Here is a 23377-nt window from a genome sequence, read left to right on the forward strand (position 1 = left end):
ATGAACCATATTAAAACAATAGGTTTTACAAACTGTTGTGCATTGTTTAACAATAGTTTTCTGAACTATTGTGTGAAATGTCTACCAACAATAATTTTCTAAAACCATTATCTCATGTTTTACAACGGTTACTTTTTCGGTTGTATGAAACATATGAAGACAATAGTTCTTTAAAACTGTTGTGCAAACTCCTTTTTTTGGTGATTTTTTTCACAACGGTTCATAAAACCGTTGTATGAATCTGGTTTACACAATGGTTATTAAATATGCAGATAATTAAATATGCAGATAATTAGATATACAGATAATTAAATATGCAGATAATTAAATATGCAGATAATTAAATATGCAGATAGAACATGAATAATTAAATAATCAACTGATATAAATATGTGCATTAAGCGAAACGTGTAAAGTATAAGTGCATTCATATAAAATAGTAACATAGTACATTAAGCGAAACGTATTAACTCTAGAAAGAGAATACACACAACATAGTACATAGTTTTACAATATATAAATATATTGTTCAGTTTTTAACCCAAATTCCCTCAACATTTTCTCTAACCCTATGCTCCATATCATCAGCAACATCACATGCCGGGATATTAGAGCAAAATGGCTGATGCTCCATTGTCGTGTCTCCTAGGTTATCTTCATTGTTGATATCGTGATAGTCTCGAGTCGTGGATTTTAATACAATGGACCAGGTAGCATCAACCGGATCTTCGACATAAAACACTTGCTTCACTTGATCAATGAAAACATATTTATCCTTCTTCTGGACCTGTCGACTAAAGTCCACAAGCGTGAAGCCAAGATCATCCACTTTGATACCTCTGTCATTCGATGCCCATTTACACAAGAATAAAGGGGCTTTGAAATCATGGTAGTCCAACTCCCATATTTCTAGAATGATGCCATAGAACGTCATATCACTCTCGATCGGATTTAAATCCCTAGCACTACAAACTTGAACCGTCTTAGCAACTAAATAAATACCGCTGTTCTGAACAACCCTTGATTTATCATGATCTTTTATGAAGTACATAACTCCGTCAACTAGATATCCTTCATAAGTCAAAACATAATAAGATGGTTTGGCAGGCAACCATCTTATCATTTCTGAAACAGCGGCGCAGTTTTCCTTAAGTTCACTCCTAACCTGCACACATTGTCATTAATTACATATAAGCCACTTATTAATTATATTAAATAAAACTCACAATAAAAGTCAGAATAAGAGAAACCAACTTTTCTTTCGAACCAATCAGCAAACAGCCGATTATGTTCTCCCATGAGCCAATGAACACTCTTTTTCTTTCCTTGATGAATTTCTTCAAGATACTCCATATATGCTTTCTGATAAAAAAACATCTATTATATTCACTCACAAGAATACTTACCGAAAAGATATGGTTTTACAAGAACAAAAACTGAACTTACATTATATAAGGAAATACTTCAGAATTGTTTAACAGGACAATTAAATGTGCCTCATCTCGCTCTTTCTCTTCGACTTCCTTCATCTTCATAAAGGATAAGGGACCAGAAAGCCTGACTTGATCTTTGGGAACACCAGCTGTTTTGCAACTCTCTTTAAGAAACTCGGTGCAAAATTCTACCGATTCCTCACCAAGATAACTTTCGGCGATACAACCTTCCGGATGATAATGGTTTCTAATATAACTCTTCATCACTTTATTAAACCATTCAAACGCATACATCCACCTATAGCACACTGGTCCATACAAATGCAATTCCCAAACCAAGTGGGCTACGAGATGTATCATAACATCAAAAAATGAGGCATGAATTTTTTTTTCAAGCTCACACAAGGCCAATATCAAATCTGACTACAGTTTATCTAGTTTCGAAATATCAACTACTTTGCTGCACAAGGAGTTGAAAAAGAAACACAATCGTATTATTGTGACCCTAACATGTTTCGGAAGAACGGATCGAATTGCAACCAGGAGCAACTGTTGGAGGAGGATGTGGCAGTCATGGGACTTTAGCCCATAAATCTTTAAATCAGCCATGGACATGAAGCTTTTAATGTTCAATGCATGTCCATACGGAAGTTTCATATTCAAGAATGATGACAACATTGTTCTTTTTTCAGCCTTTGATAAAGTAAAAGCAGAAGGAGGCACGTAGGTTTTCTTTTCTAACACCCATGTCAAGCATATCAAGCATATCTTTTGACTTGTGCCGCATATTTAACAATGTCCCCATCATATTATTATACACATTCTTCTCGATGTGCATAACATCGAGACAGTGACGAACGTGGTGAAACTTCAAATATTCTAACTCGAAAAAAATAGACTTTTTCTTCCACGGACAATCAACCTTTTTGGACTTCTTTACTTCCTTGCCATAAGAAAATTTAATCTGTTCCTGTTGTGCTAACACTTCTTTAACAAAAAGGGGTGGACGTGGTCGCCGAAGCTCTTGTTCGCCGTTAAAAGCCAACTTTTGTCTGCTATAGGGGTGATGGTCAGCCAAATAACGATGATGGCCTTGATAACACATATTTTTACTATGACTTAAATATTTGGCAACGGTGTCGTCACCACATATGGGATAGCTCTTGTAACCCTTATTAACACAACCGGATAAATTTGTATATCCAGGAAAGTCATTTAAGGTCCACATCAAAACCGCTTTTAAAGTAAAATAGGATTTACTATAAGCGTCATAGATATTTGGTTCACCTTCTACCCAAAGCTTCTTCAAATCATCGATCAACGGCTCTAAGTATACGTCAATATCATTTCCCGGCTCGTGCGGACCAGGAATTAATATTGATAACATTATAAACTTCCTCTTCATGCATAACCATGGAGGAAGATTATAAGCTACCAATACTACCGGCCAGCAGCTATACCTATTACTTAGGACATTATTAAACGGGTTTATACCATCTGCTCCTAAAGCTTATCGAAGGTTTCTTGGATCACTAGCAAACGAAGGCCACCGATAATCAATATTCCTCCATGAAGGAGAGTCGTCCGGATGCCGCATATGACCATCATTTGACAGTTGTTTTGAATCCCAAATCAACTGTTCAGCGGTATCAGGAGATTTAAACATTCTTTTAAACCTAGGAATGATAGGAAAATACCACATAACCTTGGCTGGACTATTTACCCTAAGTTTACCATCTTTCGCAACCTTCCAGCGAGATAAACGACATTTAGGACACTCAGATGCATTAAGATTTATACCCCTGTAGAGTATACAATTGTTTGGACATGCATGAAATTTAATGTACTTGAGGCCCAAGTCAGATAAGGTTTTCTTTGCCTCATACGCATTAACCGGTAACACATGATCTTGAGGAAGAAAAGAACCAACAGAAGTGAGAAGATCAGTGAAGGCGCTATTGCTAATACCAAACCTAGATTTCCAATTATGTAGCTTTAACATTTACTCTAACTTTGTACATTCACTGCCCTTATACAAAGGTTGTTCTGCATCAGCTACCAACCTATTGAAGTCATACGAATCATGATCGTCCGAATTATAAGCAGCTTCACAAACGTCAACAGTTTCGGATTGAGCATTTTGCTCCTTAGGTAGAAATGTACTACCGGCAGATGACCTAACACTTTTAGAACTAGTTTCTCCATGCCAAATCCAATCAGTATACCCTAAACTAAAACCTTTTTCATATAAATGACCCCGTATTACTTTTACGTTATATTTTCTAAAATTACCGCAACGCCCACAAGGACAAAGGATGTCCTTAGGATCCTTTGAGTTCTCTCTGCAAATATTAAGAAACTTTCAACACATATCTCATATTCTAAAGAATCCCTATCTTTGAAAATCCAAGACTTGTCCATTTATTTATAAGACAAACAACAACCTAGCAACTTACCTGTTTGTCATTTCAAACATTAAGAAGTAAAGCTTAGTTGTTTACTTATTTAGGATTAAACATAATTAAATATATAAATTAATTATGCATATATATTAAACATACAAATGCTTGTAATATGAATGCTTGTAATACGAATGCTTATAACATGCATAATTAAACATATAAATTAATTATTACAACTACATATGTTTACACATATACAATTCCACACCTAAACTAAACAAGAATATAAACAAGAACATACACTAAACAGGATCCATACACATGCATCTATTAAAATTAAACAAGAACATACATTAAATATTAACAAAATATAAAATTAACACATGAAACAAGAACATGCATTAAACACATAAAAAAAGAACATGCATTAAACACATGCATCTATTAAAGTAACAAAAAATACACATGCATGTGAAATCTTACCTAATCGAGCAAACCCCCTTCAAGTTTAACCAAACCCAGCTACAAACCCAGCTCCAGAGACCAACCTGTACAAACAAACTCGATTAAAATCAAAACATAAAATTTGAAATTAAATTCGAAAAAACTTACTTTTCACACACTAATCGAGTAGTCCACACTTCCTTCAAGGTTTTTCAACACCAATCGACCTCGATTTATGAATTAATCAAGTTTAATTCATAAAAATTTAGGGGTTTTAGGTTAAAGAGAGTGAAAAGTAAGTTTTAGGTTAAAGAGACAGTGAAAGATGAGAGAGAAAAGAGAAGAGAGAAGAGAGACAAGACATTGAGAGAGAAGAGAAAATGAGAGAGAGAGAGAGAAGAGAGAATGAGAGAGCTGAGAGAGAGAGTAGAGAAGGGGGGAAACGGTTTTGTTTAATGGGGGGAAACCGAAAATAAACAAATTTGGTTAAGTGGGAATTTTTTGGTGTATTAACGGGGGAAAGAAAGAAGCGGGCATTTTTTATTTTTTTTTAAAAATGATTATAGACATCGATTGGTTTAGATATTGATGTCTTACAACACCTTTAACATCGGTTTGAAAGCAACCGATGTTAAAACTGCTTTTAACATCGGTGACATTTCTAACCGATGTTAAAGGGGTGATGTCGTAGGCACTATTTCTAGTAGTGCATATTCACTATCTTCTGGAAGTAAAATCTGATATTATAAGAAGATGGTCAGAATAAATTTTAAAGGTTATAAGAGATCTACTCAGAATCTCTTGTACAAAGGCTTCTCTACACATTCAAATGATTACTGAAGATGATGGAAGAGAAATTTCTATGCTGAAAAACTCTGCTAAGGTGGAGTTTTATCAAGAAGGTGGTCGGTTTTATCAAGAAGGTGGTCGGTTTTAGGCAAGGAGACGGTCGATTTTCTGGGAAATATTATGGTCAAATATTATGATTTTTTGGCCCTAACCGGACGTAAACGCATAAAAATTTAGCATTAAAACAAAAAATTCACAAACCCATTAAAAATTTACAATAACTTATAAATAAAGTATCCTAATCATTACAAAATTTACTAAAAATCATCTTTAAAATACAAATGACGTTATTCAAAATCGTCAAAACCATCATCATCATCTTCGTCATCATCATCATTCTCATTGTCACCTTCACTTATTTCTTCCTCTGCTTCATTTTCATCTTCGTCATCCTTCAAATCGTCTTCTTCGTCTTCTTCACGTCGAATAAATGATATTTGTCCATATTGCGCAAAATCGACAAAGAGCAAAAACGAGATCGATGCATTACATCTATCTTCGTGAAAAGCGTCCTCTATATCATTTTGCGCAACGATAGATTCATCAATTGGGCGACTTTTAGATTTGACCACCATATATATTTTCGCTTTTGGATCCAATACACTAGGAACATAATATACTTGTGAGGCTTGACTAGCTAAAATAAAAATCTCATTTGACTTCAATCTTGAAGTCATATTAATTGTAATCACATGATTCTTATCAATCCTCACACCATTACCAACACTATCAAACCATATTCATTTGAACAAATATACATGATTGCATCCTTGATAAATAAGTCTAATAATTTCTTGTAGTTGACCATAATAATCAAGATTATTTCCGTGCAAATTTCCTTTAACAACAATACCAGAACAGGATGCAGATTTTATTAAAAATTTATATCCATTAACTTGACAAGTCTCAAAAGTCATAACTTTTAATACCGGCCCTTCAAGTAAGTCCCTAAAACGAGGTCCTTCCACCTCATCTTTATCAACCTAAAAATAATTCAAATCGATGAGACGTTGTAATTATAAGAAATTAAAAAAACAAATCATGCAAATTAAAAATAGATAAATACCTTTTATTTAAACCAAGTTTTAAATCGACTTTTGACAATACGATATAAATCTTGAGGTGTTGTTTCCGGGCGTTGTTGCATAACACGATCTTGGTACTTCCTAAAATATAAACAAAAATTAACAAAAATCATGCATGTGTCATTAACAAAAATTATTACGCATATTTTTTAAAGTAAGATTTTGGTACCTTAGATAAGGTTGAACTTCAAAAGAGTTTAAAAGAACATATTCTTCCGCTAACTCTCGTTCATCATCACTCATGTATCGAGTTCCTTCCTTTCCAAGAGATTGAATTGGATATTTGAACACTTCTAAATTCTCAGAATTTTGCACATCAAACAAAACCTCGTTACGACGTACCTTATAATGGATCGTGTTAGAGGCAAAATAAAAAGAACAAATATTAAGAATCTCCTCTTCCATATATCGTTCGGAAATTGACCCCTCAACCCTTACTTTATTACCGACTTTTTGTTTTAATTTGCCCAACAGACGTTCAATCGGATACATCCAATGCCAATAAGCAGGTCCAGCAAGTCTAATTTCTTCGGCTAAATATACAACCAAGTGTTGCATCGAATCAAACCAACTTTGAGGAAAAATTGTTTCCAACAAACACAACACTTTGATAACCGATTTTTCCATTATTTCCAAGTTGGTTTTTGTAACCACGGATGAACATAAATCTCGAAAAAAGTTAGAAATTATCGTGATTGCATCGACAATAGGCGCCGGTAGAAGTTCACGAATTGCGAGAGGCAATAATTTTTGAAGAAAAAGGTGACAATTGTGCGATTTGAATCCATAAAATGTACACTCCTCAACATTGCAACAACGTGATATATTTGAGGAATAACCATCCGGAAGTTTTAGTGAATTAATCCATTCACACAAAAGTTTACGTTGTTTTCTAGTAAGGGAATAAGGTGCTCTAGATGAATTTCCTTTCTCATCGATCCACAAATGTGGTAACACCCCAAAATGCTTGCAATCCGCTCTTGCTTTTTTATGATCTTTTGACTTTGCCGCATTGACAATAGTAAAAAAATGTTTTCAAAAACATTTTTTTCCGTATGCATGATGTCAATTGAATATCGTAAACTATGTGATGACCAATAAGGGAGTTCGTAAAAGATTGGGACATGAGTCCAATGATGCTCTTCCCCGTATCCGACACTTCTTGCCTTCGAATTAGTCTTTCCGGGTGGTGGAAAAACTAAACCATCAAGCAATTCCTTAACACCCTCACCGGAAAAACGACCACGAAACAATCTTCTTTCTTCGTTATCAAATAAATTACTTTTTTGATGGAGTGGATCATTTGATTCAAGGAATATTCGGTTCGTGCCATAGAAACTACATTTTCCACAATATTTTAATTGGAACCCTTGCACGCTTCCAAGACACACTTGACATCCCATCTTTCCTTTGCCCGACCACCCACTTATCATACTCATAGCGGGATAGTCACTAATTATCCACATAATAGCCGCTCGCATTGTAAAATTTTATTTCAAAGATTGGTCGTATGTCTTCACCCCGTTATTCCATAATATCTTCAATTTATCGATGAGAGGCCTTAGACAAATGTTAATATCTTTTCCAATACTATTTAAACCCGGAACTATATCAGTCATGAACATATAAGGCTTTTTCATACACATCGATGGTGGAAGATTGTAGACAACTATCACCATGGGCCACACACTATATGTTTTTTTCCCATTAGGGCCAAAAGGGTTGAAACCATCGGTCGCAAGAGCGAGCCTTATGTTACGAATCTCTTGAGCAAATGAAGGATACCGACGGTCAAAATTTTTCCACTCTTCTCCATCCACGGGATGACTTATTTCTTCATCTTTCACATCTCTATTTTTGTACCATCTCATGTGATCGGATCAAAGGAAAGTGTCTTACTATTTTTTTTGCTATTTTTTTACCATCTTTCCTAGAAACATCCCGATAACGATCTTCACCATATATATCACACACAACTTTATTCTTTTCATCTCCATAAAATAACATACAATCATTCTTACATAAATCAATTTTTTCATATTCAACCCTCAAATCCTTCATAATTTTTTTCATTGCATAATAACTTTCGGGTAATGTATATTTTTTTGGTAACACATCCGTAAGGAGTTTAAGCAAACTATCTAAAGCTTTATTACTACAATGCGAGTTATTTTTGAATTCCAATAATTTGGTGGTAAAGCTTAATCTTATGTACTTTGTATTGCCGGGATAAATAGGTGCTCCATTTTCAACAATAACCTCGTACAATTTTTTAGCACTATCATTTGGAGCTTCTTCTACATTCATAGTTCCCGTATCCGTAGTTTCATAAAATTGATAATTTTCACCGGCTAAATCATGTAACATCGTATTCAAATCTACCGGTTCTTCCACTCTCGAAGGTTCCCGAACACAATAACGATGATGTGATGTTCGACTACGTTTTCTTCCTATTTTTTCACCGTGCGACGTCCACACAGTATAACCCTCAAGCATCCCTTTAGCGAGCAAATGAAATCTAACATCATCAATCTTTAACCAATTCAAATTTTTACAACGTTTACATAGACACTTCATTGTACCATCTTCCATTCCATTTTCGCTAGCAAATTTTAAAAAAATTTCTACACCAATTCTATATTCCGGAGTCAATGAAATTTTATCGCTTTGTAATTGATTACCAATCTAACTTCGATCAATGGTTTTCATCTACAATAATATTTTTTAAAATTAAAAAAAACATATTTAACAAATAATTTATCATTAATCTCATAATTATTCATGTATTTCATAAAACACACACACACACACACACACTATAATTACAATAAATGAAACTAACTTACAAATTATCTACTACCAAACTTCAATTCTCACAACAAACATTATATATAAAAAATAAAAACATTAAATACATACAACAACATTTAATACATACACCAACATAAACACACACTAATTACAAAATATGGAAAAAACTTATAATTTTCTAAAACTCCTCCACTTCAATCCTCAATCACTTGTGTCTTTTTAATTTTTTGCCCAAAATCAAGAAATGAGGGATATAACAAAAAAAATTAAGAAAAATAGGTTAAAACTGACCGTCAGCGGCCGGTTTTAGGCAAAAGAATAAAACGACACCATTTTCTCTGTAACGGGTACTTTTTTTTGTACTTTAAATTAATTTTTTATTATTCTACAAAATCGACCACCCGATATGGTCGGTTTTAACCTGCAGAATTTGTGCATATAACTGACCAAATATAGGTGGTCGGTTTTAAAAGTGACATATCAGCAAAACGGTGTCGTTATTTTCCCAGTAAAACCGACCACCGGTGGATGGTCAGTTTTATGTGTGCCATGTCATCAATACAGTGTCGTTTAGTTGACATATAACCGACCACTGACGTCGGTCGGTTTTAAGGTGACCAAATCGACGTCGGTCAGTTTTGTTTGGTCGGTTTTACCCTATTTTCTTGTAGTGATATAAGAAGGCCGAATATAATTCAAAATTTATACACACAATCCGCTTCTCAATCTTCATTGCTCGTAATTGTATTAAGATATCTAGGTAACTCACTTTCTTGTCTTTTTCTAGTATGCTTATCATTCTTTCATGTTGTTTCTAACCTTTCTAACCTGCAGTCACTATAACAAGAAGCTCAATGGACAAAACAACATTGGTAGTTGATGATAACTCAGTTACGAGAAAAATTGCGATGATGCTTGCAAGTAAACTTGGTTTCAAGACGTCAGGCGCAACCAATGGACAAGAAGCAGTGGAGCTTTACCGGTCTGGCCAAAGGTTTGACCTGGTTATTATGGACATGGAGATGCCGATAATGGATGGCATAGATGCTACAAGGGTTATAAGGAGCATGTGAGCGGCTGAGTGTGTCATAATTGGAGCCACGGCTTTGGAGGATGAGTATCAGAAGAGAATGTTTATGGAGGCTGGTTTGAATCATCTCCTTAGCAGGCCCATTACCAGAGAGAAGCTCGAACAACTCTTGAATTAAGTTAGGCAATTAAAAGACTAACCTAAGATGAAATTTGTACTTTATATATGTAATCTCCTTTATATTTTATGGGGGTGCTTTACAAATTACATTGGTGTACCTGGCTTAATATTGCACATGCATGCATGGCTCTATGTATTGATTTTGCTCTCTATATATAGTACAATTAACTGTCACTAGATCCAACTCATGTTTTACTATCTCAACATCAGCTTCTGCTTCTCGGTGTGTCTTCCAGAATCGACAACTTATACGAGTTCTTCACATGTAAACTCTATAACAATAATGATAATAATAGAAACCGTTATGCAAAGATGTCACGCATTTGTATTAAAGACGGGATAATAAAAGTTTGGTCGGTAGTCTGTAATTATGGTAATATTTAAAATAAAATAAGTAGATTAGTATTCACAATCTATCTATCTATACTATCTATTACTATTATATAAATGATGAAATATTAAAAGTTTTGGTACAATACTTATGTTTTGGTACTCGTTGAATTTCCATAATTACCCTTACTTTATTATATATTTTTATAATAAAAAATATTAAATCAACAATAATAAACTTCTGCCCAAATAACTTAAGACAAGTTATCGCTTAAAAGATTAAAGGCCCAAAGATGAGTTATTTAACTTAACGATGTACAGGACTGGGCGTTAGACTTGACATGCAGAAGTTAAAGTGGCATTCACCGAGGGATCCCTTTATTTAACTACCCTATAATTAAATTTATTTAACTAATATATATATATATATATATATATATATTTTTGTGATCATACGGAAGTCATGAGTTGCGATGATCGTTGGCGTATTTGCCTATAATTATCGGTATTTTCATTTTTTTCCCTACCAAGGTAAATCACTGGTAAACCACATTTAAGCGACAGACTCTGACTGCATAATCCTATAAATCCTCTTCCCGTGGGATTCGAACCTATGACCAAGAGGATAGTTTTCTTCTTTTTAACCAACTAAGCCAACCCTTACGGGCTTATACAAGTTTTTAGTGCTTCATACAGGTGTAAACGAAATTAATAATAATACAAGTTATTTATTCCGGCTTAAACAAAGTTATATTATTGATCAGAATTAAAAAAAGTTAAATATAATTAGTTCTATTAGCTACATGGGCTAAAATTAAATTTATACTATTTTATGGATGGATCATTGAAAATTTGGTTGCTAGGGTCTTTGGTTTTTTTGAGCAAAAGAAGTACTTCATTAATTCATCAAACAATCCGACATAATCGTCTCTAACAAAAAAGCTGGAGGAGACATAAAATCCAAGAAGCAATTTAGCGCACAAGGGATTTTGGCAATCTTATGTGCCACCCTGTTAGCTTGCTTTCTAACAAAATCTACCAACACCCCACCTCTGCTCTAAATCATGAATTTACATTGATGCACCAGATTACCAAACTCGAGCAGATTTGTGTTGTTCCCTTTTATCGCGTTGACGCAGAGTTGAGAATCACTCTCAATGGTCACTATTGTCACTGGAAGTTGGTTTATCCAAGAGAGAGCCTCTACGATCCCTACCATTTCTGCCTCCACTACATGCGTGCTGCCTGCAAATCTCATTACTCTTCCTGCTAAGAACTGGCCATGATTATTCCTGAGAGCCATACCAACTACAAATGAGTCCTGACCTTCCTTCACTGCAGCATCCACATTTACCTTGAATGAAACCAGGCTAGGAGGTGTCCACTTATTTTCCTGCTGTGAAACAAATGAGTTATGTCCTGAAGTTTCAAGGTATTTCTTGTTTACTTTTTTCCACTCTTGAACCTGCTTTTTGCTCCATTCCATGACCACAACTGGTGTCATGGTTCTTTCTTCAAATATTTTCTTGTTTCTCACAAACCAGACTCCCCACAGGACTGTTGCAATCTTTGTCAAAACCTCACTGGATTCAGTACTCAGCTTCTCAAGCAACCAGTCAGCTGCATTTTCTACTGACCACATATCGTAACTCAAGCCCACATTCCACCAACACTCTTTGGCGAAACTACAGTCCAAAAACAAATGCATGAGGTGCTCAATATCTCCAGTGCACATCGGGCAATAGATTGGAACTATGATTCCTTTGCCTATAATTAAGTACCTGACTGGAATGGTATTTCTGCAGAACCTCCACAGAAAGATTCTTACTTTGTGAGGGATTTGCAACACCCAAATTTTACACCAACCTCTAGACTGATGTATCCCAGTTACCACAGTGTGATTCTTATTCCACTGATGATACCCCGACTTCACCGTGTATTGCCCATTGGGAGAATGGGACCAGGCCAGTCTGTCTTTGATACACATATTTGGTATTCGGGTATTAAGAATGGCATTTGCATCTTCATTGTTGAACTGTGATCTCACTTTTTCCTCGTCCCATATCTTTGTGTTAATCTGAAAAAAATTACTGACCTTTAAGTTGTTAACATCATCTGTTTGCTCCAAATTGACTCGAAGATCAGCCTTATTCCTTAACCATCTGTCAGACTTTATATTAATTGATTTACCATCCCCTAAAATCCATCTCATTCCATTTTTCATGTTTTCTTTAGCTTCCCACAGACCAGACCAAGTATAACTCGATCCCCCTACACGACTAGCTTGAAGAAAATGGCAGTTAGGATAATATCGAGCTTTTAGAACTCTAGCTACCAGAGAATCAGGCTTGTTGATAAGATTCCAACATTTTTTCCCTAAGAGTGCCAAGTTAAAACCATGGAGGTCTCTAAATCCAAGGCCGCCACTTTTTTTTGACATGCTTATTTTGTCCCAGGCACACCATCGTATCCCCTTGCCAGTCGAAGCATTTGACTTCCACCAGAACGCGTTCATTAACCTTTCAATTTCTTGGCAAAGAGTCTTTGGAACCATAAAGCATGACATTGTGTATGTAGGAATCATCTGGGCCACATTCCTGATCATGATTGCTTTCCCCGCCCGAGATAGTAATTTTGAGCTCCAACTTTGGATTTTTTGAAACACTCTGTCTTTCAGATATCTGAAGACTGTCTTCTTGGACCTACCTATCAGCGATGGTAAGCCGAGATACTTGCTGTTCCCAATATCATTGAATACTCCCAAGGTTTGTTTGATCTCCATTTGTTTGTCTCTATGGACATTTGCATTGAAGAAAATGGCTGATTTCTGAAAATTGACAGCTTGACCCGAGAATCTTTTATACGAGCTCAGAATCTCTTGAATTGCCTTTGTTTCTAGAGTTGTAGCTTTGAAGAAAAGGAAGCTATCATCAGCAAAAAGAAGATGGGTGATTGCCGGGGCTGAACGATTTATGCGACATCCAGATATTGAGCCATTTTCTGAAGCTGATTTAAGAGAGAGTGATAGGCCTTCCACACAGAGTAAAAACAAATATTGGCATCTTGGAATTCGACACATTCTGAAAAAAACTATTTGCTCATCATTTTTGGGAATGAAGTTGCCTGATGGATTTTATTCTAATATTAGGAGCTTGGTATCGATGGAAACTCTCCGAGTTACCAGAATGAAATCCCATGACTGCCATATGATTTTGCATCACCTACTCCCAATTACAATTCGATCGTCACTGCATAAAAAGGTCAGGGACACCGTTATTAGATTTTGTCTGTTCTTTAAGGCTATTTGTAGCAAAGTTATTGAAGCCGATAAATTGGAAAAAATGCAGTCTCAACTAATTATAACAATATGCCAACTTGAAAATATTTCCCCCCTTCCTTGTTTGACATAATGATTCACCTTTCGATTCATCTTGTGCGAGAGGTTGAGCTATGCCGACCAATTTTCCTTAGGTGGATGTATCCGTTCGAAAGGTACATGAAAATATTTAAAGGATATGTAAGGAACAGGGCTCGCGCGGAGGGTTGTATTGCTGAGGCATATATTGCTGTGGAGGCAGTTGAGTGTTTGGTTAACTTTGAGGAATCAACTGTCAGAGTTCCAGAAAATGGCAGACGTACAAAGGATGCAATATGCAGACCACTATCTGGTGCAACAATGATCACCCCGAGCACCAAAGATTTGCACCTTGCACATTTGTGTGTCCTACAAAATAGTACGGATGTTGTGCCATATTTTGAGTAAGTATTTTTATTATCCTTCGTGCGCAGTTTAGTTATAACCATACCTATATCAAAATTCTTTATATCTGCCATTTTAATTGTAGGGAACACTTGTCATTTTTGATGGACCAATTTCCGGAACGTGGAAATGACGAAATCTGGCTAAAGAATAAGCAAAATGAAACTTTCCCAAAATGGTTTAAAGAAAAGGTTTTACGTTTGCTTAATTGTTAATATTCAGTCATTTACCTCCATTGTTATTATTGGAAACATTGCAAATTATGTGTAATTTAATTTTTCACAGATTACATCAAATTTACTAGATGGAGAGGAGGTACCGCAACATATAAGGTGGGTCGCAGACGGGCCTAATAATGATGTACCTACATTCAGTGGCTACAAGGTGCATGGGGTTACATTTAGCACCAAGTCTCGTGATGATACGCGTCAAGTTCAGTGTAGTGGAGTGTGTGTAGATGCTGATACAATGGTTGTGCAGGGTACGGACAAAAATATTCAGCATACATCACATACATACTACGGTGTTATAAATTTTATATGGGAGTTGGACTATAACATCTTTAGGATCCCTCTTTTTCTCTGTAAGTGGGTGGATATGAACAGAGGAATTAAGGTTGATGAATTAGGATATACATTAGTTAATTTGAATAGGCCTGGTTTTTTTAATGATCCATTTGTGTTGGCAACACATGTTAAGCAGGTCTGTTATATCGACGATCCTCTTAAAAAATTATGGTCCGTGGTGTTGAAATTTCCCGAAAGAAAACACTATGATGATAGCGAAGATGAAAATGAGGGATCCGTGGAAGTAGAGCTTGAGTCTGAGTTTTTTATGCCCAACTTACCAGATGATGATTTTGAAAATGATGCTAGTTACATCAGGGATGTAGATGAACAAATTCAACTAGATTGATTTTTTTTTATATTTCATTATTGCTATGTATAACTTTAAAATTTTGGTTTGGTGATGTTTGTTGTTCATGGTGGTTGTTATGTTTGCTCCAAATGGATAATATGTTTGTTTTCCTGTCCATTAGTTGTTTGGCAATGAAAGAGATGCACTCTTTCTATCAATTTTTTTTTAAAAAATACAGTGGTATAGACAAGAGTTTTATATACAAAATCTTGTCTTAATATTTCATAGACAACAAGGCAGAAACAGTTGTGTGATTAAAGACAACACTTCCGGGACTGTTGTGTGATATGTTAAACACACAATGCAAACACAACCAATTGTGCGAAACGGAATACAACAACGAAAATATAAAACCATTGTCTCATATTTTACAATGGTTTTATATTTCCGTTATATGAACCATATTAAAACAATAGGTTTTACAAACTGTTGTGCATTGTTTAACAACAGTTTTCTGAACTATTGTGTGAAATGTCTACCAACAATAATTTTCTAAAACCATTGTCTCATGTTTTACAACGGTTACTTTTTCGGTTGTATGAAACATATGAAGACAATAGTTCTTTAAAACTGTTGTGCAAACTCCTTTTTTTGGTGATTTTTTTCACAACGGTTCATAAAACCGTTGTATGAATCTGGTTTACACAATGGTTATTAAATATGCAGATAATTAAATATGCAGATAATTAGATATACAGATAATTAAATATGCAGATAATTAAATATGCAGATAATTAAATATGCAGATAGAACATGAATAATTAAATAATCAACTGATATAAATATGTGCATTAAGCGAAACGTGTAAAGTATAAGTGCATTCATATAAAATAGTAACATAGTACATTAAGCGAAACGTATTAACTCTAGAAAGAGAATACACACAACATAGTACATAGTTTTATAATATATAAATATATTGTTCAGTTTTTAACCCAAATTCCCTCAACATTTTCTCTAACCCTATGCTCCATATCATCAGCAACATCACATGCCGGGATATTAGAGCAAAATGGCTGATGCTCCATTGTCGTGTCTCCTAGGTTATCTTCATTGTTGATATCGTGATAGTCTCGAGTCATGGATTTTAATATAATGGACCAGGTAGCATCAACCGGATCTTCGACATAAAACACTTGTTTCACTTCATCAATGAAAACATATTTATCCTTCTTCTGGACCTGTCGACTAAAGTCCACAAGCGTGAAGCCAAGATCATCCACTTTGATACCTCTGTCATTCGATGCCCATTTATACAAGAATAAAGGGGCTTTGAAATCATGGTAGTCCAACTCCCATATTTCTAGAATGATGCCATAGAACGTCATATCACTCTCTATCGGATTTAAATCCCTAGCACTACAAACTTGAACCGTCTTAGCAACTAAATAAACACCGCTGTTCTGAACAACCCTTGATTTATCACGATCTTTTATGAAGTACATAACTCCGTTAACTAGATATCCTTCATAAGTCAAAACAGAATAAGATGGTTTGGCAGCCAACCATCTTATCATTTCTGAAACAGCGGCGCAGTTTTCCTTAAGTTCACTCCTAACCTGCACACATTGTCATTAATTACATATAAGCCACTTATTAATTATATTAAATAAAACTCACAATAAAAGTCAGAATAAGAGAAACCAACTTTTCTTTCGAACCAATCAGCAAACAGCCGATTATGTTCTCCCATGAGCCAATGAACACTCTTTTTCTTTCCTTGATGAATTTCTTCAAGATACTCCATATGCTTTCTGATAAAAAAACATCTATTATATTCACTCACAAGAATACTTACCGAAAAGATATGGTTTTACAAGAACAAAAACTGAACTTACATTATATAAGGAAATACTTCAGAATTGTTTAACAGGACAGTTAAATGTGCCTCATCTCGCTCTTTCTCTTCGACTTCCTTCATCTTCATAAAGGATAAGGGACCAGAAAGCCTGACTTGATCTTTGGGAACACCAGCTGTTTTGCAACTCTCTTTAAGAAACTCGGTGCAAAATTCTACCGATTCCTCACCAAGATAACTTTCGGCGATACAACCTTCCGGATGATAATGGTTTCTAATATAACTCTTCATCACTTTATTAAACCATTCAAACGCATACATCCACCTATAGCACACTGGTCCATACAAACGCAATTCTCAAACCAAGTGGGCTACGAGATGTATCATAACATCAAAAAATGAGGCATGAATTTTTTTTTCAAGCTCACACAAGGCCAATATCAAATCTGACTACAGTTTATCTAGTTTCGAAATATCAACTACTTTGCTGCACAAGGAGTTGAAAAAGAAACACAATCGTATTATTGTGACCCTAACATGTTTCGGAAGAACGGATCGAATTGCAACCAGGAGCAACTGTTGGAGGAGGATGTGGCAGTCATGGGACTTTAGCCCATAAATCTTTAAATCAGCCATGGACATGAAGCTTTTAATGTTCGATGCATGTCCATACGGAAGTTTCATATTCAAGAATGATGACAACATTGTTCTTTTTTCAGCCTTTGATAAAGTAAAAGCAGAAGGAGGCACGTAGGTTTTCTTTTCTCCTACTTGTGGAGCTAAATCAACCCTAACACCCATGTCAAGCATATCATGATGAGATGCCTCGCTATCTTTTGACTTGTGCCGCATATTTAACAATGTCCCCATCATATTATTATACACATTCTTCTCGATGTGCATAACATCGAGACAGTGACGAACGTGGTGAAACTTCCAATATTCTAACTCGAAAAAAATAGACTTTTTCTTCCACGGACAATCAACCTTTTTGGACTTCTTTACTTCCTTGCCATAAGAAAATTTAATCTGTTCCTGTTGTGCTAACACTTCTTTAACAAAAAGGGGTGGACGTGGTCGCCGAAGCTCTTGTTCGCCGTTAAAAGCCAACTTTTGTCTGCTATAGGGGTGATGGTCAGCCAAATAACGACGATGGCCTTGATAACACATATTTTTACTATGACTTAAATATTTGGCAACGGTGTCGTCACCACATATGGGATAGCTCTTGTAACCCTTATTAACACAACCGGACAAATTTGTATATCCAGGAAAGTCATTTATGGTCCACATCAAAACCACTTTTAAAGTAAAATAGGATTTACTATAAGCGTCATAGACATTTGGTTCACCTTCTACCCAAAGCTTCTTCAAATCATCGATCAACGGCTCTAAGTATACGTCAATATCATTTCCCGGCTCGTGCGGACCAGGAATTAATATTGATAACATTATAAACTTCCTCTTCATGCATAACCATGGAGGAAGATTATAAGCTACCAATACTACCGGCCAGCAGCTATACCTATTACTTAGGACATTATTAAACGGGTTTATACCATCTGCTCCTAAAGCTAATCGAAGGTTTCTTGGATCACTAGCAAACGAAGGCCACCGATAATCAATATTCCTCCATGAAGGAGAGTCGTCCGGATGCCGCATCTGACCATCATTTGACAGTTGTTTTGAATCCCAAATCAACTGTTCAGCGGTATCAGGAGATTTAAACATTCTTTTAAACCTAGGAATGATAGGAAAATACCACATAACCTTGGCTGGACTATTTACCCTAAGTTTACCATCTTTCGCAACCTTCCAGCGAGATAAACGACATTTAGGACACTCAGATGCATTAAGATTTATACCCCTGTAGAGTATACAATTGTTTGGACATGCATGAAATTTAATGTACTTGAGGCCCAAGTCAGATAAGGTTTTCTTTGCCTCATACGCATTAACCGGTAACACATGATCTTGAGGAAGAAAAGAACCAACAGAAGTGAGAAGATCAGTGACGGCGCTATTGCTAATACCAAACCTAGATTTCCAATTATGTAGCTTTAACATTTACTCTAACTTTGTACATTCACTGCCCTTATACAAAGGTTGTTCTGCATCAGCTACCAACCTATTGAAGTCATACGAATCATGATCGTCCGAATTATAAGCAGCTTCACAAACGTCAACAGTTTCGGATTGAGCATTTTGCTCCTTAGGTAGAAATGTACTACCGGCAGATGACCTAACACTTTTAGAACTAGTTTCTCCATGCCAAATCCAATCAGTATACCCTAAACTAAAACCTTTTTCATATAAATGACCCCGTATTACTTTTACGTTATATTTTCTAAAATTACCGCAACGCCCACAAGGACAAAGGATGTCCTTAGGATCCTTTGAGTTCTCTCTGCAAATATTAAGAAACTTTCAACACATATCTCATATTCTAAAGAATCCCTATCTTTGAAAATCCAAGACTTGTCCATTTATTTATAAGACAAACAACAACCTAGCAACTTACCTGTTTGTCATTTCAAACATTAAGAAGTAAAGCTTAGTTGTTTACTTATTTAGGATTAAATATAATTAAACATATAAATTAATTATGCATATATATTAAACATACAAATGCTTGTAATATGAATGCTTGTAATATGAATGCTTATAACATGCATAATTAAACATATAAATTAATTATTACAACTACATATGTTTACACATATACAATTCCACACCTAAACTAAACAAGAATATAAACAAGAACATACACTAAACAGGATCCATACACATGCATCTATTAAAATTAAACAAGAACATGCATTAAATATTAACAAAATATAAAATTAACACATGAAACAAGAACATGCATTAAACACATAAAAAAAGAACATGCATTAAACACAAGCATCTATTAAAGTAACAAAAAATACACATGCATGTGAAATCTTACCTAATCGAGCAAACCCCCTTCAAGTTTAACCAAACCCAGCTACAAACCCAGCTCCAGAGACCGACCTGTACAAACAAACTCGATTAAAATCAAAATATTAAAATTTGAAATTAAATTCGAAAAAACTTACTTTTCACACACTAATCGAGTAGTCCACACTTCCTTCAAGGTTTTTCAACACCAATCGACCTCGATTTATGAATTAATCAAGTTTAATTCATAAAAATTTAGGGGTTTTAGGTTAAAGAGAGTGAAAAGTAAGTTTTAGGTTAAAGAGACAGTGAAAGATGAGAGAGAAAAGAGAAGAGAGAAGAGAGACAAGACATTGAGAGAGAAGAGAAAATGAGAGAGAGAGAGAGAAGAGAGAATGAGAGAGCTGAGAGAGAGAGTAGAGAAGGGGGGAAACGGTTTTGTTTAATGGGGGGAAACCGAAAATAAACAAATTTGGTTAAGTGGGAATTTTTTGGTGTATTAACGGGGGAAAGAAAGAAGCGGGCATTTTTTATTTTTTTTAAAAATGATTATAGACATCGGTTGGTTTAGATATTGATGTCTTACAACACCTTTAACATCGGTTTGAAAGCAACCGATGTTAAAACTGCTTTTAACATCGGTGACATTTCTAACCGATGTTAAAGGGGTGATATCGTAGGCACTATTTCTAGTAGTGCATATTCACTATCTTCTGGAAGTAAAATCTGATATTATAAGAAGATGGTCAGAATAAATTTTGAAGATTATAAGAGATCTACTCAGAATCTCTTGTACAAAGGCTTCTCTACACATTCAAATGATTACTGAAGATGATGGAAGAGAAATTTCTATGCTGAAGAACTCTGCTAGGGTGGAAGTTATTTTGAAAGGAAAATGCTTATGTTATAATGAAGACTCTTCACATCCTAGAGCTATCAGACTTGGTGATGGACTTGAAAGAACATCAATTCAAGCTCTCAGAACAGCCATTTATCAAATTGGTGACAGTAAAGATGAAGAACTGATGCAGGTCAAAGCACAGTTAGTTGAAGTTCTGAGAAAAGATGAAGATAAGCTGGTAAAAGATTTTGTTAAGAGTCATTATGGATTCAGATTGATCCAGTGATGTTGGTAAAGCTACAAGGACTGTAAGTTGTAGTTAATAGTCTTATTAAACTCTTATTGCATTTGAATTTAAATGTTTTTGACATCATCAAATCTATTAACTTGTATATTTTTGCATAATTTACAAGTTGGGGGAGATTGTTAGATATATTTGAGATGTCATGTCTAATATGTTTCATGTTTAGTTTTCAGATCTTAACAAACTGGAAATATCAGGACTTATTGGAATCAGTACTTACTGGAAGTCAAAAGATAGATATCAGAACTTAAGGTCATATCAGAACTGAAGTACGGGATGACTTATAGTTAAAGAAGGAAGCTGATTTACAGGATAAAAGATCGAGACTAGAACAAAAGAAGATATGCATGAAAAGAGTTAGAAGATACGAAGACTTGTATAAGATATCTGATTGATATATTTTAGGAGATAGAATTATATTCCATATCAATTAGAAGTTATCTTGTAACTGTGTACTATATAAACACATACATAGGTTTACACTATATGTGTTATCATTATCGAGTAGATCATACATTGTAACCTAGCAGCTCTTAGTGATATTTGTTCATCACTGAGAGAGAACAGTTCCATTGTAACAGAGTTTATTATATATATTTGTTTACTGTTACTTGTGTTCGAAATCGATTTGATTGTAATACCACTGTATTCAACCCCCTTCTATAGTGTTGTGTGACCTAACAAGTACACATCACTGGAGACGCTCTGACGCCACTGACTCAGTTGATATAGCAATATACAGATCTTTGTATCTTTTTTACAGGTAGGTCAGTGCTTCAACTATTTCTTTTATATTATTATTGGAGATGGTTTAGGCTAAATAGTTGTTATCGAAAATCTTATATACAATCGTTATATACAATTGTTATCAGATGGGATTAACTGAGATTCGGCGTGGATGTGTATTTTTATTCAGTGCGGTGTCTATAGTGTGTGTGCCCGTTTGCTGCGGTGGGACACTCGAAATAATCTAGGCAAGTGAAAATATCAAAATTTAGCGTTGGATGATTTTGAAAAAAGTGGCCATGGCCACCGCAGTTGGGGCAAGCCTAATTACTTTTCTTTATAACTTTCATATTATTTAATCATACTTTACAAGTTTTCTTCCATTTCTTTGCTTTATTTTTCAATTACAGTATTTTAATTTTATTTAATTAAACTAAAATTGAATCATAAAAAATATTTAATTATAAATATAATTATAAAATTTTATATTTATTTAAATTAATTATAAAGATATTATAATAAGATATTTATAAGTATATATTATAATTTTATAAGAAGTATCGTGAAAGAAAAAATAAATTAAATTTTATATAACAGCAATACCAGACACACCATTAATAGAAGTTGCTACTTCTTCTAAGAGCCCAATTTTTTATTACGTGGCACGAAGTGGGATCCAGAAAAATTAAAAGTGGGCACGCAGCACCTCCGGTGCTCAGACGCCACTGACTCAGTTGGTGCAGCAACATGCATACCTTTGTACCGGGAGATGAGTGCTTCAACTATTTCTTTTATTTTATTATGGTCTAGGCCAAATAATTTTTATCGAAAATTTATATACAATCGTATATACAATTGTTATCAGATGGGCCTAACTGAGATTCGCTGTAGATGTATATTTTTGTTAAGTGATGCCTATAGAAACCATTATATTATATTGATATAAAGGCTCATGTTAGATTCTAGTTTTTATTGTATTCCTAGTTTTTTAATATGCACCCGTTTCTAGAAATTGAAATATATGGGAATTGTATTAAAAAAATTCAAAACCGAAAGAATAATTAAGTATTTAAAAGAACGATTTTTCTCTTTTACACTTATAGCTGCGTAATAAAAATTATGTGACAAATTTTAATTGGTCTATAACTTTTAAATGTTGATACAATAAAACCTCGATAAATTAATACTTTTGGGACCATGAAAAAATATTAATTAATCGAAATATTAATATATCGATAAATTAATAATTTATTAATTTATCGATATATTAATAATTTATTAATTTATCGAAATATATTATTTAAATTTTATTACGCATACAATTGTCAGAATAACAATTTATTTTATCTATTGAATACTTAAAATAACATCAAGAAATATTTATGAATTTAAGTAAATTAAAAGGATTAACATATTTAATTAGATTACGTAATGTTCTCAAGTTGTCAAAATGGTTCAAGTCAGGGCCCTATCTTTTCTACACCAGCCTTGGTCCTATTTACCACAACAATAAAAGGTACCTTATTTAACTAAGTCAGTCCCAC

The 23377-nt window shown here is 34.6% G+C and overlaps 3 protein-coding genes across 3 annotated transcripts; all 3 read right to left on the reverse strand.

The window, feature by feature from the left end:
- Positions 1–529: 529 nt before the first annotated feature.
- Positions 530–2820, reverse strand: LOC141664535 (uncharacterized). The gene is made up of 4 exons (XM_074470492.1): positions 2178–2820; positions 1464–1777; positions 1255–1362; positions 530–1165 (listed from the first exon to the last, which is right to left on the reverse strand). Exons 1-4 carry the CDS (start codon positions 2818–2820, stop codon positions 530–532), a joined length of 1701 nt encoding a protein of 566 aa, XP_074326593.1.
- Positions 2821–5415: 2595 nt separating this feature from the next.
- LOC141664536 (uncharacterized) lies at positions 5416–8084 on the reverse strand. The gene is made up of 5 exons (XM_074470493.1): positions 7734–8084; positions 6383–7215; positions 6208–6294; positions 6058–6111; positions 5416–5854 (listed from the first exon to the last, which is right to left on the reverse strand). The coding sequence occupies exons 1-5, from the start codon at positions 8082–8084 to the stop codon at positions 5416–5418; spliced, it is 1764 nt and encodes a 587-aa protein (XP_074326594.1).
- An 8081-nt stretch (positions 8085–16165) lies between these two features.
- LOC141664537 (uncharacterized) lies at positions 16166–19572 on the reverse strand. Its single transcript, XM_074470494.1, has 6 exons — positions 19562–19572; positions 19169–19447; positions 17495–19078; positions 17081–17365; positions 16891–16996; positions 16166–16801 (listed from the first exon to the last, which is right to left on the reverse strand). Exons 1-6 carry the CDS (start codon positions 19570–19572, stop codon positions 16166–16168), a joined length of 2901 nt encoding a protein of 966 aa, XP_074326595.1.
- Positions 19573–23377: the final 3805 nt, after the last annotated feature.

This window comes from Apium graveolens, chromosome 6 (assembly GCF_009905375.1).
Source record: "Apium graveolens cultivar Ventura chromosome 6, ASM990537v1, whole genome shotgun sequence".
NCBI classification, from domain to species: Eukaryota; Viridiplantae; Streptophyta; class Magnoliopsida; order Apiales; family Apiaceae; genus Apium; species Apium graveolens.